Here is a 16,176-nt window from a genome sequence, read left to right as displayed (position 1 = left end):
ACCATGGATCCACAATATGAGAACAGTGCCTTCGACCTTTCACCAGGTTCTAAAATTCCCAACACCAGAGGGAATTAAAATAATCTACGGGGAGCAACCCGCCGCAAAGAAAATGTTTGCCGTTGACGAAGTGATTCCGATATCGTCACTTTCATCAATAAAGGGGTCAAATTCGAAGGGAAAACAAGAGGCCAAATAGGAATCACAAACGCCGGTCTCGACCCAACTTGAGAAGCAGGGGACTGACAAAGATGATGATTATGTGGTCCCTCGATCCTTCATAGTCCCCGATGATTCCAACGCTACCAAATCAATGGTCGAAGAGCTAGAGCAAATCATACTAATCGAACATTTGCCCGAACAAAAGGTATACCTGGGCACGGGGTTAAATCATGAGCTCAGAAAAAAGCTTATTCAATTTCTTATAGCTAACATGGATTATTTCACTTGGTCCCATCTTGACATGACATGGATCCCACCAAAAATCACCACCCATAAACTAAACTTGGATCCCAAGTTCCACCCGGTGAAGCAAAAAAGAAGACACCATTCTGAGGTCAAACATGCTTTCGTCAAAGACGAGGTAACCAAGCTTCTTAAAATAGGGTCCATCCGTGAAGTAAAATACTCCGAATAGTTAGCAAATGTAGTAGTAGTCCAAAAAAAGGAAGCAAACTTAGAATGTGTGTAGATTACAAGGATTTAAATCAAGCATGCCCCAAGGATTCTTTTCCTTTGCCTAATATCGATCGCATGATCGATGCCACGGCAGGTCATGAGATCCTCAGTTTTCTCGATGCCCATTCCGGGTACAACCAAATACAAATAAACCCAGATGATCAGGAAAAGACCTCGTTCATCACTAAATATGGTACCTACTTCTACAATGTAATGCCATTTGGATTAAAAATGCTGGTGCCACTTATCAACGCCTAGTAAATCAGATGTTCGAAGAACAAAAAGGGAAATCTATGAAAGTTTACATTGATGACATGCTAGTTAAGTCCATGCGAGCAGAGGACCATTTGAAGCACTTGCAGGAAACTCTCAGTATATTGAGGAAATACAACAAGAAGCTGAACCCAGAAAAATGCGCATTCGGGGTCGGGTCAAGCAAAGTTCTCGGATTCATGTTATCCAACGGAGGGATCGAGATTAATCCCGACAAGATCGAAGCTATCGATGGCATCACGGTGGTAGACAGCATAAAGGTCGTGCTGAGGTTAACCGGGCGCATGGCCGCCCTGGGACGATTCATCTCGAGGTCCTCCGATAAGGGCCACCTAATTTTCTCATTGCTAAAGAAGAAAAATAATTCTGCATGGACCCTGGAATGCCAGCAGGCCTTGGAAGAACTTAAACGATACTTATCGAACCCGCCACTGCTTCACACGCCCAAGGGCGGACGAACGACTTTACTTGTATTTGGCAGTATCGGAGGTAGCAGTAAGTGGAGTCCTAGTCTGAGAAGAACGAGGTACGCAATTCCCTATTTATTATGTTAGCCGGACCTTAGGTGAGGCCGAAACTAGATATCCCCACCTAGAAAAGTTAGCGCTCGCTTTGATAAGCGCCTCTAGGAAACTAAAATCATACTTTCAATGTCACCCCATATGTGTTGTAACAACTTATCCACTTCGAAGTATTTTGCATAAACCCGAGCTTTCGGGACGGTTGGCCAAATGGGCCGTAGAAATCACCGAGTAGGATATTAAATATCGACCCCGAACAACAATTAAGTCTCAAATTTTGGCAGACTTCGTAACTGATTTCACGCCGGCCCTAGTACCCGAAATTGAGAGAGAGTTGTTGATAAATTCGGGTACGACCTCAGGAGTCTGGACCCTCTTCACGGACGGTGCTTCGAACGCAAAAGGGTCCGGACTCGGCATCGTACTAAAACCACCCACATGAAACATAGTTAGACAATCTATTAGAACTGTGAAATTGACTAACAATGAGGCCGAATATGAGGCCATGATTGCAGGTCTCGAACTAGCCAAAGGCTTAGGAGCAGAGGTGATCGAAGCCAAATACGACTCCCTCCTCATGGTGAATCAGGTTAACGGAACCTTCGAAGTTAGGGAAGAGCGAATGCAAAGATACTTAGATAAGTTACAAGTAACTTTAAATTGATTTAAGGAGTGGACTTTGCAACATGTGCCTCGAGATCAAAATAGCAAGGCAGATGCCCTTGCAAACTTAGGGTCATCGGTCGAGGACAACGAGCTCAATTCGGGGGCCGTCGTGCAACTCATGAGGTCAGTAGTTGAAGAAGGCCACACCGAGATAAATTCCACAAGCTTGACTTAGGATTGGAGAAATAAATACATAGAGTATTTAAAAACCGGAAAGCTTCCCTCAGATCCGAAAGAATCGAGGGCCCTGCGCACGAAGGCAGCACGATTCACCTTGTTTGAAGATGGAACTTTGTTTAGAAGAATGTTCGACAGTCCATTAGCGATATGTCTAGGACCAGGAGACAACGAGTATGTTCTGAGGGAAGTTCACGAGGGCACTTGCGGAAATCACTGCGGTGCCGAATCACTGATTTAAAAGGTAATCAAAGTCGGCTATTACTGGATCGATATGGGAAAAGATGCGAAAGAGTTTGTTCGAAAATATGACAAATGCCAAAGGCATGCACCAATGATACACCAACCCGGGGAACCGCTCCATTCGGTTTTGTCACCATGGCCATTGATGAAGTGGGGAATGGACATCATTGGCCCTCTCCCACGTGCACCAGGTAAAGCTCAATTCATTTTATTTATGACTGACTATTTTTCTAAATGGGTTGAAGCACAAGCCTTCAAGAAATTTAGGGAGAAGGAAGTCATCGACTTCATTTGGGATCACATCATATGTTGATTCGGGATGCCATCCGAAATTGTGTGTGATAACGGGAAACAGTTCGGCGGAAGCAAAGTGACCAAATTCCTCGAAGATCATAAGATTAAAAGAATCCTATCAACACCTTATCATCCTAGCAGGAACGGACAAGCCGAATCGACCAACAAAACCATCATCCAAAATCTTAAGAAGAGGCTAACCAACACCAAAGGAAAGTGGAAGGTAATTCTGCCCGAAGTTCTTTGGGCATACTGCACAACTTCGAAGTCCAGTATCAAGGCTACCCCATTCTTATTAGTTCCATTCTTATTAGTTTATGGAGCCAAAGCTATAATACCTATCGAAGTCGGAGAACCGAGCATCTGGTTCCGATATGTGACAAAGGAATAAAATAACGAGGCCATGAATACAAGCCTAGAACTATTGGACGAAAGGCGTAAAGCCACCCTCGTTCGATTGGCCGCCCAAAAGCAACAGATCGAGAGATTGTACAATCGAAGAGCTAATCTTCGATATTTTAGCATCGGGGACTTAGTGTTAAGGAAAGTCACCCTCAACACCCGAAACCCAATGAAGGAAAATTGAGTCAGAATTAGGAGGGACCGTACCAAATCCTCGAAATCACCGGAAAAGAGTCATACAAGCTCGAAACGATGAATGGGGAATAACTGCCAAGTAATTGGAACATATCTCACATAAAACGGTACCATTATTAAGGTACGCCCCTTTTCCATTCCTTTTCTATTGCAGATTAACACTTGCAGGTGGTCTACACGAAACGACGATGGATTTTTTTAGTGAACAGGATGAAGTCTTTTAGGTTTGAAAGCACGTGTTGCACTATTTTTCCCTCAGACGAATTTTGTCCCAAATGGTTTTTTTCGTCTAGGTTTTTAATGAGGCAACAATGAAAACGTGCTAACTTAGAATCGAACCCGATTACGAATCAGCACTGAAGATCAATATAACAATATTCGAGATTCCTTTGCAATCAACCTTGAATATTGGGGGGCTACCCTCGGATATGCACTATCTTCAAAACATTAACTCTAGCAAGAAAACTACTCTATAAAGGGAGGGTCTCGATAGATAGGATTTATTGTAAGGGCCAAACGGTCAAAACGAGTCGTGCCCACGTAGATCGTTCGAACCCTGACATAAAACATGTACGCATGTATGATTGTCTCGATCGAGAATAAAGAGAAGCACTTTCTTGCGATCATATTATGTGTGAAATTTTTTCTCTTTACATCTCAAAGAGTTTTGTACTTCCAAAAATAACAAGTCCAAGGGCAAATACATAAGTACCATACAAAAGATCATCCCTTCACTCGAGGACTGCCCGACTCAAACGGCCCAAGTCATCAGGCCTCGGGAGCAAAAGACCTAATAGGCAATTCCCCGATTTCTAAAGGTCACGACCACTCTACTCGGGGACTATTATCTCGGGTAAGCCCGGATAAAATGGGAAATAAGCCCAATGGGTAACTTCCGAACTAAAAGGCTACGGCTAAATCTAACATGGTTCGGAGACGTCCGAAATCCAAATCCGTAACAAAAATAAGCCTTCGAAAAATATTCTTCCACAACCGGTTCTAAAGGCTACCCTCGGCAAAGTCTCAAACATAAGATATTTTCCGGAAAAAACTTTGGTAACATCGAACCCCAATAATGCCTTAACCCAGAAAGGAAATAAAGGCAAGGTTTGTTCTAACCCTCGAACACCACCCTATTATTTCATGCCAAGGCATTTCAACCTTTATAAATACAAATAAAGCAAAGGAAAAATATGAGAGCCGAACGAGAAAGAAAAGCCTTATATTTATACACAATAGTTTTTTACAAAGACCAAATCGGCCTAATACAAAAATTTACGACGACCAAAAACAGCCTCGGAAAAAATGCAAAAGAAAAAACAAAAAGTCCTAAGAGGCTTGGTCTCCATCGGAGGTCACATCTCCATCCTCGGAATCTTCTCCGTCCTGGATTCACTTGAATTCTCAGAGTCTTCCTCAGGGGAGGCTAGCTTTCGGGCTCTGGCTTCCTATACTCTAGCATTTTCAATCTCAGCCTTGATATCGAAACCCTGGGCCTGAACCCCCTCGAGGGCTTCCCTTCGAGCCTGCCATTTCGCATGTTCCACCATGCCCTTGGCCTTGTCCTGGTTAACTTCGACATCAACCCTAAACTGGGCAACTTTAGCATCAGCTTTTTCATTGGCTATGGCCACCTCAGATCTGGCTACGACCACCTCGGATCTGGCCACTTCGAGTTCATTGGCCAAACTTGCCTTATCAGAAACGACCAAATCTAATCGATACTGAAGTTCCTTGATCTTCTCGACTTGCACCGAGGCCTTCTCTTTTGCAGCTTGGAGCTGGGCCTCGACCGACTCCAATTGAGCTTGGACGGTCTCCTTTTTGGAGGCTAGGATGTCCGTGTTCTTTTCGAATTCTTCCGCCTCAGCCTGTATCGCATCCACCTGCGTTTGGAGCCGTCCGATTTGTTCGAGCCTCTGTCGGACCTGCAGAATCGGGTCGTTAGTAGTTATCTCCAATTCGTCTTCATTATCGTGAAGCACTCGAAATACCTGCTCAGCCATCTCGGCATGCTCATCCCGAACCGTTACCAAATTTGCCTGAAGCTTCTCACTAAGAAGCTTGTAGGTGTCATTCTTCTCAACGAGGTCCCGAACCTCAGCCTCATGCACCTCCCGAATTCGGACATCCTCCGGGACAGAAAGCATTATCTTCCGCCTACGGTCGGGGTTAACACTCGGGGCCGAGAATCGATCCACCAGTTTTGGGCTCGACGAAGACCCGATAGTGCCCGATGATGGCACTTTCTTCGATACCGATAATCCACCAAACCTGGTAATATCCTCTGAGGCAGCGAACTCAAGCCTATCCAAAAAGGCATGGATATCAGTTGCCCCCTGAATACCCTCGTAAGATCGACTTTCCAACATGTTGGCCTCACAGATCATAGCGTCCGAAATCTGAGGGGATCCAAAAATATTGACCACCCCGAGCTCGTCCCTCTAAACATCTTCCCCTGCCCGAGAAGCCTCACCCCCGGTCTCTCCTTTGACCATCTCGGCTTGGGACGGAGTGGCCTCAACTCTTCCTAGTTCAGGAACTTCGACCAAAGCTCCCTCACCAACCTCCGCCAGTTTGGAAGACTTTTGTATCAAAACATTAGCCCGCACACGGGCCACAAGTGAAGAACTATTTTCCTCTTCTTCTTCGGACTCATCCCTTAATCAGCGAATTGAGTCCGAAGTCATAGCATCGGTGTCCCCCTTTGGCTTGCGAGACCTCCTCGCCGGTTTTTTCTGTTCCGAGCCCGAGGAACTCGGAGCCCGTTCTCTTTTTATCCTTGGCCTGCTTCGGAGCATGTGGTTGGGGAAGAACTTCTTTGTCGCCAGATGGGGGCCTCATTGCAACATCCTTACCGAGACCTACAAAAGAAAAAAGTTGAGTAAGTTCGAGAAAGAAACCCAAACGGTAAATCGATCTAGGGGAGAAACTTACCGTGATTGCGGGCCTCCCATCGACCCTTTGATAGCTCCATCCAAGCACGCTCGGAGTATGGTTTCTGCGATACCAGGCCCTCAACCCATTGCTTGAGTTCCGGCATCTGGGCCACAACTGCAACATCGAAAACATAAATATAGAAAGAAGACAAGAAGTAAAACATCAAATAGAAACATCCAAGGCGGAGTAATACTTACGATGCATGTTCCATTTCTCAGGAAATGACATGTCTTCAGTAGGGATCGGGTCCGAAGTCCTTATTCGAACAAATCGGCCCATCCAACCTCGGTCACGAGCTTCATCTATGCTCGAGAATGGGGCTTTGTTGTCTTGGCGAGCAAGCTTGATCAGCCCCCCTCGATAGAGTCGGGGACTGTAAAGACGCATAAGGTGATCGAAGGTGAAAAGACACCCCTTGATTTTGCTTATGAGGAATCAGAGGAGAATCACTATCCTCCAAAAGGAAGGATGCATCTGGCCGAGGGTCACGTCGTATCTCTTGCAGAAGGCGACGATGACAGGATCTAAGGGACCTAACGTGAAGTAGGGCTGTGCATGGATCAGATCGGATTTAGCATATTTCGGATTCAGATTTCGGATTCTACAAAATGCAATCCGATCCGAATTAATATCGAATCAGATTTTTGAATTTCGGATCGGATTATTATGCCTCAAAGTTGCAAACTCATATGTATATTTTCTTTGTAAAAGAGGCAATACAATAAGAAAAATTCGTGTTTATGCAATTATGAGAATACTATGGTGCCAATATAGCTAAATCCACCAATTGTAAAGGTAATAACTTGGAGGAAGATATAAAGGAAGTAGTGACTATCCGAAATTAAAGTTTAATATTTATACATGCCCTAATAATTTCGGATTTCGGATCGGATCGGATTACAAGTATACCAATCTGAATCCGATTCGAATATCCGAAATTTTAATAAACACAATCCGAAATCCGATTCAAATATCCGAAATCCGAAATTTGAAATTGAGCGGATCGGTTCGGATATCCGATCCAAATGAACAGCCCTAACGTGAAGGGGTAAGTGTAAACACTTAGGAACCCCTCCACGTGGGTAGTAATCGCTTCCTCGGGCGATGGAACTACGACATGTTTTTTGTCCCAATTGCATTTCTCTTTAACTTTTTTGTGGATTTTCTCGGTGATTGAGCATCTATACCTCGAGACTGTCCTACATAATGCTTCTAGCTTTAAATAAATATTTGATTGACATAGATAAATGCATCTAAGATTTGTATCACAATATTTACGTGATATCATGACAAGCCTCAGCATATGCATTTTTATTTCTCCAATAAGTAAACCTCAACATATACACAGCAATAAAAATTGAGCTAGTTGCCCCGAAAAATATTTGTTCTAAACTTAATTTCCTTCATAACTTTTTTGTAAACGAATGCATAGAGGTCTGATTAACAATGCATAGCAAAAATTACAGGTCTGATTAACAATGCTTGAAAAATGTAAGCGAATTAAAAATGAAAGAATGCATAGAGGAGGAAGATTCCAAGGTAACAACTAACAACAGAGAAATACAACAACAAAAGGAGCTCCAATAACAGTAACAACAGTAAGGAATCTTCTGAATCTTCAAAGGATAAGTCCAAAATTACTGAAGATAAAAAGCCTGACTATATTCATATCAGAGCACGTCGAGGTCAAGCCACTGATAGTCACAGCTTAGCTGAACGAGTGAGTTATAGATTTGGTCCAAGTGTTTTTTTACTACATATTACTACTGTAATAGTGCTAACCTCTAAAACTGATGAAAACACACGAATTACTGATAAAGATTCAATCTATTATGGCCATATTCACTATTTAACTAGCAAAAATACAAAGCACTGTACAAAGCATATTTTGAGGCTATTATTTATGCACCGAGAGTAGATACAAAGCATAAGATCTATTTCACAGTTCGTATTTTACAAAAATAATTGAATAAAAAAGATATTAGGGTTCCGGACGGAAGAGGTACGCATAGAAGAAAATACAGGGAGAGAAGAAAGGTGCTTACCACTCGATTTCTCAACCGAGTTCGCCGGAGAAGGAGATTAAGAAGAGCAGCAGCCGAGCGCGGCCTCAACTCGCCAAAGAAGACGACCGAATTGGAGTTGGAGGTCTTTTCCAGTAAATAAACATAAACAAATAATGGGAATTTTTGAAGGAAAACGAATTACTGCAGAGAGGTGATTGTTTCGAGGTTTTTTTGACTGATTTTCGCTGATTTTTGATCTGATTTCAAGGTGATTTGGGGACTGGAGGAGCTATTTTGCTGGAAGAAGTGGTGAAGATGACTGGAGGAGATAAACGATCTCCTTGTAATTTCCGCCGATAGTTACCCTAATTTTTAGGGGTTTACGTATTTCATAGTATTTTATTAGGTTTAAAAACTAAAAAATAAAAATTAAAAATCATATGATGGGCCCCTTCCATTTTAGCGAGTATATAAAATTTGGGTGAAAAATAATGAGGGAATTAATGACCGTAACAATAGATATAACTGTTACCATAGATTGATTTATTGCTACGGTTATACAAAACGTTGCCATATATACCTCTATCGGAACGGTTTTAAGACTATTGCAACGGTTCAGTTGCTAAGTGTCCCGGTAGTTCCAATAATTATTTGTAACGGTTAAAATCGTAACAATAGACTATATATAGCAACGGTTACGGATCCATAGCAATAAAAAGCGTTGCCATAACTCCAATTTCTAGTAGTGGTAGCTCTTTTGGCGTCTGTAGACCCCGACTCTCCTTCTTTTTCATTATTTAGCATTGTTCTATCTTTCCAGACAATTGTATCCGAAGTCTTGGCTGTATTGTCATTTAGATGCTCATATACTCAGTGACACCCGAATTTTGGGGGATTTTGTATTTGAGTCGCAATATTTCTTATCGACTATTTATGAGAGTTGTTACTGTTAAACCGACTTCATCTTGTTTTCAATTTAAAAATACGTAGTTATTTGTGGTTGTCGGCTCGCTTGGTACTGTGATAGGCGCCATCACAGCATGTTAAGTTTTGGATCGTGACAAGTTAGTATCAGAGCCTAGGTTACATAGGTCTCACGAGTCATTGAGCAGGTTTAATAGAGTCTTGCCGACCGGTACGGAGACGTCTGTACTTATCTTCGAGAGGCTACCGAACCATTAGGAAAACTTCACTTTCTTGTATTCTTGTCGTGCGAATTTGTTGATTCCGGAAACTAAACTTCTATTATTCTATTCTCTCATAGAGGGTGGGGACACGTGCTACCGGATCGGGCGGACAGACACTAATACACCAGCTAGGGCCACGAGAGGCCGGGGCTGCGGTAGAGGCCGAGGTGCAACTTATGTAGCAGCCAGAACAGCACCCATGAAGCCAATAGTTGCTCCGGCTCAGGAGCAGATCCCAGGTGTGGTTGAGCCGGTGGGACTAGCTCAGGCACCAGCTGTGCCCATTGTGATTCTAGGCCTTCAGGAGGCTTTGGCACAGATACTGACTGTATGCACTAGCCTTGCTCAGGTGGTTTCAGTTCCGGTCGCGACTGCCACTTCTCAGGCCAGGAGAGGTACTCATACTCCTGTCGCCTGTACTCCAAATCAGGTAGTTCAGGGGCTTCAGACTCCGGGGTACTACTAGCCCAGCTGGTTATAGTTGCTCATGCCCAGGTGGGTCCACCGATGAGTGACGAGGAGCAGAAGAGGCTAGAGCGGTTTGGGAGGCTCAGGCCTCCATGATTCAGTGGGACTGAGTCAGAGGATGCTCAGGATTTCATAGACCGATGCCAACAGATTCTTCACACGGTGGATTTTTTGGAGACTAGTGGAGTCTCATTTACTATAGGAACAACCCTCAAGGGGAAGCAATCCTCTTGAAAGTTCACCTTAACAAGTAATCAACCAACATAGGAATTCATCTTTAACACTCTCAATGAGTTTTCATTCACAATATCAAAATAAGCTCACCCTAAAATGAGAGCCTTAAGGGCTATTAATACTAGGGAGCTAAATATTACAAATATAGCCACCAAATGTAATATAGTCTATAATTATTGGTGAAATTATACATGTAGCCGCCCCATTATGAAAGTAGCCTCCAATGCTCGATGACTATCTAGATTGTATCATCCTCCCTCCCTTAAAAGAAATCTGTCCTCGAATTTGGACCTTTAAGCAAAAGAAAGGGAGCTTCATTAGTAAAATTTTAACTTGGACATAAGCAAGTGCCTCAAACTAACAAGTAAACCATATTTTAACAAATTTATGGTAAATCCAAGCATCCAAACCAATAAGTAAGACAAATCTACCAATCAAACCAAAATCTAATGATACCCATGGACAAAACAAAGCATAAAAGCTATCCAAAATATGAGAATTGTCATGAAATACCTCCAATATATACACCAAGTGGGCCCCAATATAAGAATCATTAAGAAAAGTATTAACTCTCATAGCTTTATCAAGTCCAAGCATAAGTATAAGCCAAATAAACAAGACATTCTTGAATTCAAGAGGACATGAAAAATCAAGAATAAGAATGGTATGTTCAAATAAAATAAATCTCTTGGCTTCACCAATATTATCATTCAAGAAAGATTTTGCATGCTTTTTCGTAAACTCATCACACCAATCTACATGAAAGTTATCAACTTCTTTTAAACTCAAAGCACTAGTGTAGTGGAACAAATTAGCTCTATCAAATATATGAGTGGAAAAGGTTAGAAAATTTACATCAAGTAAAGAACTTTCTTCTTTTTCAAAAAGTTTAGCTTCCAAAACAATCTCATTAGTAATCTCACACGACTTCTCAAAAATAGAACCTTTGATTAGTAAATTCAAATCAAACTCAAAAGATTCCATCTTACAATCAAATAAGAAAGAATCAAATGGCGTAAAGCTTGAAACTTTACCACTCAATTCACCTTCAAATAAGCAATCATCACCAATTAAAGAATGATCCTCAAAATGGAAAGCATGAATAATAGGAATCAATGGATCAAACTCAACAAAATCACATAAAGATGCAACCTTTATACTTTCCTCAACCTCAATCAATGCTTCTTCATAAGCAAATAGGTCATTCAAACCATCAAAACAACTAGAATCACTATCTAGTATATCTCCACAATTCAAAGCATCATTAGAATCAATAAATGTGCCCAAACTAACAGTTGAAATATCACTATGCTCATCACAAGAAGAAAAAGTGTTAGGCTTAGCAATCATACCTTGATGCACTTCTAAAGATTCTATTTTACCTCCTTGAAAAATGGAAGAATCTTCACTTTGGGCTAGGGTGGCTTCGGTCACTTCACTTGGAGTTCTTACTTGAAGACTTCCACTTGAATTTTCCTTCTAAGGATCTATACAATAAGCCAAACAACTAGCAAGAAAAGCATTAGTCATGAAAGAATTATAAGAAGAATGCCCTTCACTTGAACTCTCTTGTTTTCTCTCTTCTTTCTTTTCAATCTTTTCCTTTCCTTCTTTCTTGGCTCTCTCACTCAATTCTTTCATATGCCTATAGTCTTCACTCACTTGAAATGGAGTCAAAGGAGTAAGGACTATTTTCTTGCCATTTTCCTCAAAAGAATATTTATTAGTCCTTCCATAATGGAGAGCATCCTTGTCATATTGCCATGGCCTCCCCAACAATAAATGACATGCTTGCATGGGCACCACATCACAAAGAATATTATCAGCATGCTTTCCAATTTTAAAACTCAACAACACTTATTCATTAAGCCATTGGAGTTTATAAGGACGAGTATGTCTTTGAGTCTTCAAGTTCAATTTGTCAACCATAGAAGCACTAGCAACATTAGTACAACTACCACCATCAATAATCAAAGAACACACTTGATCTTTAATCTTACACCTTTCATGGAATAAGTTCTCTATTTGGTTCATATCTTCCATTACTTGTGCACTCAACACTCTCCTAACAACATACAAAGGTAAATTAGGAGTGTCATATTCTACTTCATCATCACATTCGACCTCCTCTTCTTCACATAATTCTCTACTTTTTTCCCTTTCATAAGCTTCTTCCATAAGGATTATGGTTCTTCTATTAGGACATTCACTCATTTTATGACCATATCCTTGACATTTGTAGCACCTATTAGAGTTAGGATTTTGGAAATAAAGTTTAGAATTGTTACCTCCCTCCTTAACCTCCACCTTTGATTTGCCTTTGTCATTTTGCCACTTAGAGTCAACTATTGGCTTGTTTTCATTTGTAAGAGATTGTCAAGTTTCCTTGTTTTTGCTCCATAAAGTGTTGTAATTTTTGGATTTGCTCTCTTTGAGTTGCCTCTCTTCTTTGAGTTTATTTTCAACCTTGATATCTCCTTGGAGTACCTCATGTATAGTAACAAATTTGTGCAAAGTCATTTGGAGAGATTTCATGCTTAAGCCCCGCCAAAAATCTAGAAATCACGAGTCTTCCATTATCATCAAGATGGTCTCTAACCCTAGTGGTCTCCAACTCTTCAAAGTAAGCCTCCACCTTCTTGTTTCCTTGCTTCATATTATAAAATTTGGTAAGCAAGTCATTCATATACTCTTCGGGCACAAATCTTGTTCTCATAACCACTCTAAGAAACCCCCAAAAGTCAATGACAATATCTTCATTTCTATTTCTATCCCGTTTCTCTTTCTCCCACCAAGAAAAAGCATAACCAACAAGTTTAGAAATAGAATGCTTGAACCTCTTTGTATCGGATACATTGTTAAGCTCAAACATCCTTTCCATTTGTATTTCCCATTCTAAAAATTCCTTGGGGTCACTACTTTCCTTGAAAGTATGAAGTTAAGTCTTGATGTTATTAAGACCCCGGTCCTCTTCTTCTTCCCACCTTCTACCATGTTCCTCATTACCAACATTTCTATCATAATCATAATCATAAGCATCATTCAAGTTTCTACCTTGAAAATTCCTACCATGCCTTCCACCTCTCCCTGTAAAGCTTCCTTACCCATTCCTTCTAGGTTGGACTCTAACCGGTTTATCATATTGCTCGTCATAGTCCAAATCATCATCAAAGTTATTTTACGGTTGTTGTGGCCTAAGAGGTTGTTGTTTATGCTCAACTCTTGCTTGTCTACCTTGTGGAAGTGGACCTTGTCTTGGTACTTGATTGTTATCAACTTGTGGTTGATTGATTAGCCTTGCAATGTGTGGTGTGGTAGGAGTAGAACTATTTTGTGGTGTTGCACTAGTTCCCACTCCTTGGTTAGGATTAGGTGACAAGCCTTACCATTGGTTAAGAAGGTTTTCATGAGACTTGACCATATGTTCCATGTTGTTAACTTTCATAATCAAAGCTTGTAAAGCCTTCAAAATGGTCTCATTAGAGACTCCCTCTTTTGGAGTTGAAGTACCTCCAATATTCAAAGACATAGTACCTACAAACAAAGAAAACAAGTTAAAAATAAAAGGACCTCTCCAATTCACTCCCTTAGTGTATCTCAAAGAATTGCACTCAAATTTTACCACTCATGTATCACTCTTGTACCCTCGACGTTTAGGCACACACTCTAAGAATCTCACCATTCAAGCCCCTTTTCACTCTTGGATGAATATCCAAAGTTGATATCAAACTCAATCAAGGTACTTTCAAGTGGATCTTCCAACTTCGGGGCGAGAATGGAGTTTATGTGACTCAACAAAGAAGCTAAAATAACTAAAGGACAATGGAAACAAGAAATTAACAACGAAACTAAAGAGAAAAGTACAAATAAAATTAGCACGAAATAAAATAAAGCGCCCAAAAACTAGTTTATCATGAAGTATGAACTAATACTTAAGTAAACTAGCTAGAATATATAAGAAAAGAACGGAAAAATAAACTAAAAATGCTATATTTGAAATTGGGTAAAAAAATAAAGTTGTTACTAGCGCAAGGTGGTCAATGGTGCAAAATGAACAAATTTGGGCTATTTCTGCAAAAATAAAAACGAAATTCGAGCATTCTTCCTCAAGTTCTTCATTTTTCAATCCCAAATCCAATAAAAAACACCTCAAATCTTCACCAAACCTCACCATAGTTGAGATACAAGTTCCCTACAACTCCATGAACAAACCCCAAAAAATAATTTCTTCAAACAAACATCGGATCAACAAAACCCATTTTTAAGTTTCTTCTTCCAAGCTTCAAAACCTAACAATGACTATCATGATTTGAGCCATTTTTCTTTACCTTTCAGCTAGGAAATAACAATATGAAGCTCAAGGAACAATATGAAGCAACCTCCAGAATCAAATAACCTCCAACAAATCAATTCGATTTTTTTAAAAGCTACAGATTTGAACTCGAAGAAGCAGCCATAGAGGTCACGAAATTATCCCTCCAAACACGCAACATTCAGTAGCCGATTTTAGGAACAAGCACAATAATTCAATCCCACAAATTTTTAGCTCTCTATTGCGAAGTAGCCGAACCCAACCCAACAATTATTTTCAATCACCAACACTTCTTCAAATTTCACACCCAAACTTTTTGAACCAATGAACCTAGTTGCAAGGTATTTATTTATTTCAAATGTTCTTTCAAATTATACATCTTATTTACAAAACTCTCCTTATAAAATGTAATGTTCCTCCCCTTCAGAGTAGAAGAGATAGTTGCGAACTTAAACACTTAAGCGCGTGCACTCTCTCTCTCACCATTTATTTTTGGAAAATTTACGTAATCTAAGATCTATTTATGGATAATAACTACTCCCTCCGTTCACTTTTACTTGGAATGTATACTAAAAATAGATTTTTATTTTTATTTGTCACTTTACGCATATCAAGAGAAGATAATTTATTTTTTTCTGTTATACCCACAGTATTTATTACTCATTTCAAATTATTTTTTCAAATCCAATAAAATATGCATCAATTAATATGGGTATCATGGTAAATTATGCACTTCATTTATTATTTCTTAAGGGGTGTGAAAAGTCAAAATGTGCCAAGTAAAAGTGAACGGAGGGAGTACCTTTTAATTTAATTATTTTTCATAGCTTTTCAATTTACCCATCGTAGCTATGTCAAATACATGGAATTATTTCAATGTATCAATCTTTTCTCTCAACCATCTCTCTTGTTTTTCCCTCTCTCTTCGCCCTCGGCAAGGTCGCCGTCCATCTCTGTCGTCGTCGGTCATTTTCTGAAGCTCTACCGGAGCCTAACCAAACAACCACCTCTCTCTCTCTCTCTTCCATTCTCTCGTCTCCAACATCAAATCCAGCCGTCTCTCTCTCTCTCTTCCCTTCTCTCATCCCACCGTCAGATCCAGATATAAAAATCACGAAGTCGTAATTGGTCCATTATCGGCAGCGAAAACAATGAAGGAAAAAGACTGAAGGCGTCACCAGATTTGGATCTAAGGGAGATGCCGAAATCCATGGCTTCTTCTCTTTCTTTGTATCTCACATCTGAGTGTATTCGTCTGACCAAATTTTGGTAGATACAACGTGATAGTGTATTCTCAGATCTGGCCAGATTTTTGTTCGTCTTCATTTTTAATTTTAAGACAATGTATACATTGTTTTGCTTGGCCGGAAGACACCATCTCCAGCAAACTTTCTTCTCTTCTTTGTTATTGATACAATGATAAAAATACATTATATTCTGTTCAAATACACTTAAAATTTGAGGGTATTTTGTATTTTTTAATACAAATACAGTTTATTTCTTTTTTGTATACAGTGAATTAAATACAGCCAAATATCACTGTATTTTTTATTTTTTGTTGTTTTAATACAATCGAATTG

The 16,176-nt window shown here is 40.3% G+C and overlaps 1 protein-coding gene across 4 annotated transcripts; it reads right to left on the bottom strand.

Moving 5' to 3' along the window:
- Window positions 1-4,656: 4,656 nt before the first annotated feature.
- On the bottom strand, window positions 4,657-9,138 carry LOC104120166 (uncharacterized). Of its 4 annotated transcripts, XM_070197401.1 has the most exons (4): window positions 6,587-9,138; window positions 6,387-6,503; window positions 5,444-6,313; window positions 4,657-5,377 (listed from the first exon to the last, which is right to left on the bottom strand). In XM_070197401.1, the coding sequence occupies exons 3-4, from the start codon at window positions 5,837-5,839 to the stop codon at window positions 4,898-4,900; spliced, it is 876 nt and encodes a 291-aa protein (XP_070053502.1). In that variant the 5' UTR covers window positions 5,840-6,313; window positions 6,387-6,503; window positions 6,587-9,138; the 3' UTR covers window positions 4,657-4,897. The 4 variants fall into 3 exon arrangements, with proteins under 4 accessions (XP_070053502.1, XP_070053501.1, XP_070053503.1 ...); XM_070197400.1 differs by having other exon boundaries at window positions 4,657-6,313; XM_009631893.4 differs by having other exon boundaries at window positions 4,657-6,313; window positions 8,435-9,138.
- Window positions 9,139-16,176: the final 7,038 nt, after the last annotated feature.

The sequence above is a fragment of the Nicotiana tomentosiformis genome, chromosome 3 (genome assembly GCF_000390325.3).
Source record: "Nicotiana tomentosiformis chromosome 3, ASM39032v3, whole genome shotgun sequence".
NCBI lineage: Eukaryota > Viridiplantae > Streptophyta > Magnoliopsida > Solanales > Solanaceae > Nicotiana > Nicotiana tomentosiformis.
This window is presented reverse-complemented; position numbering and strand designations above follow the sequence as displayed.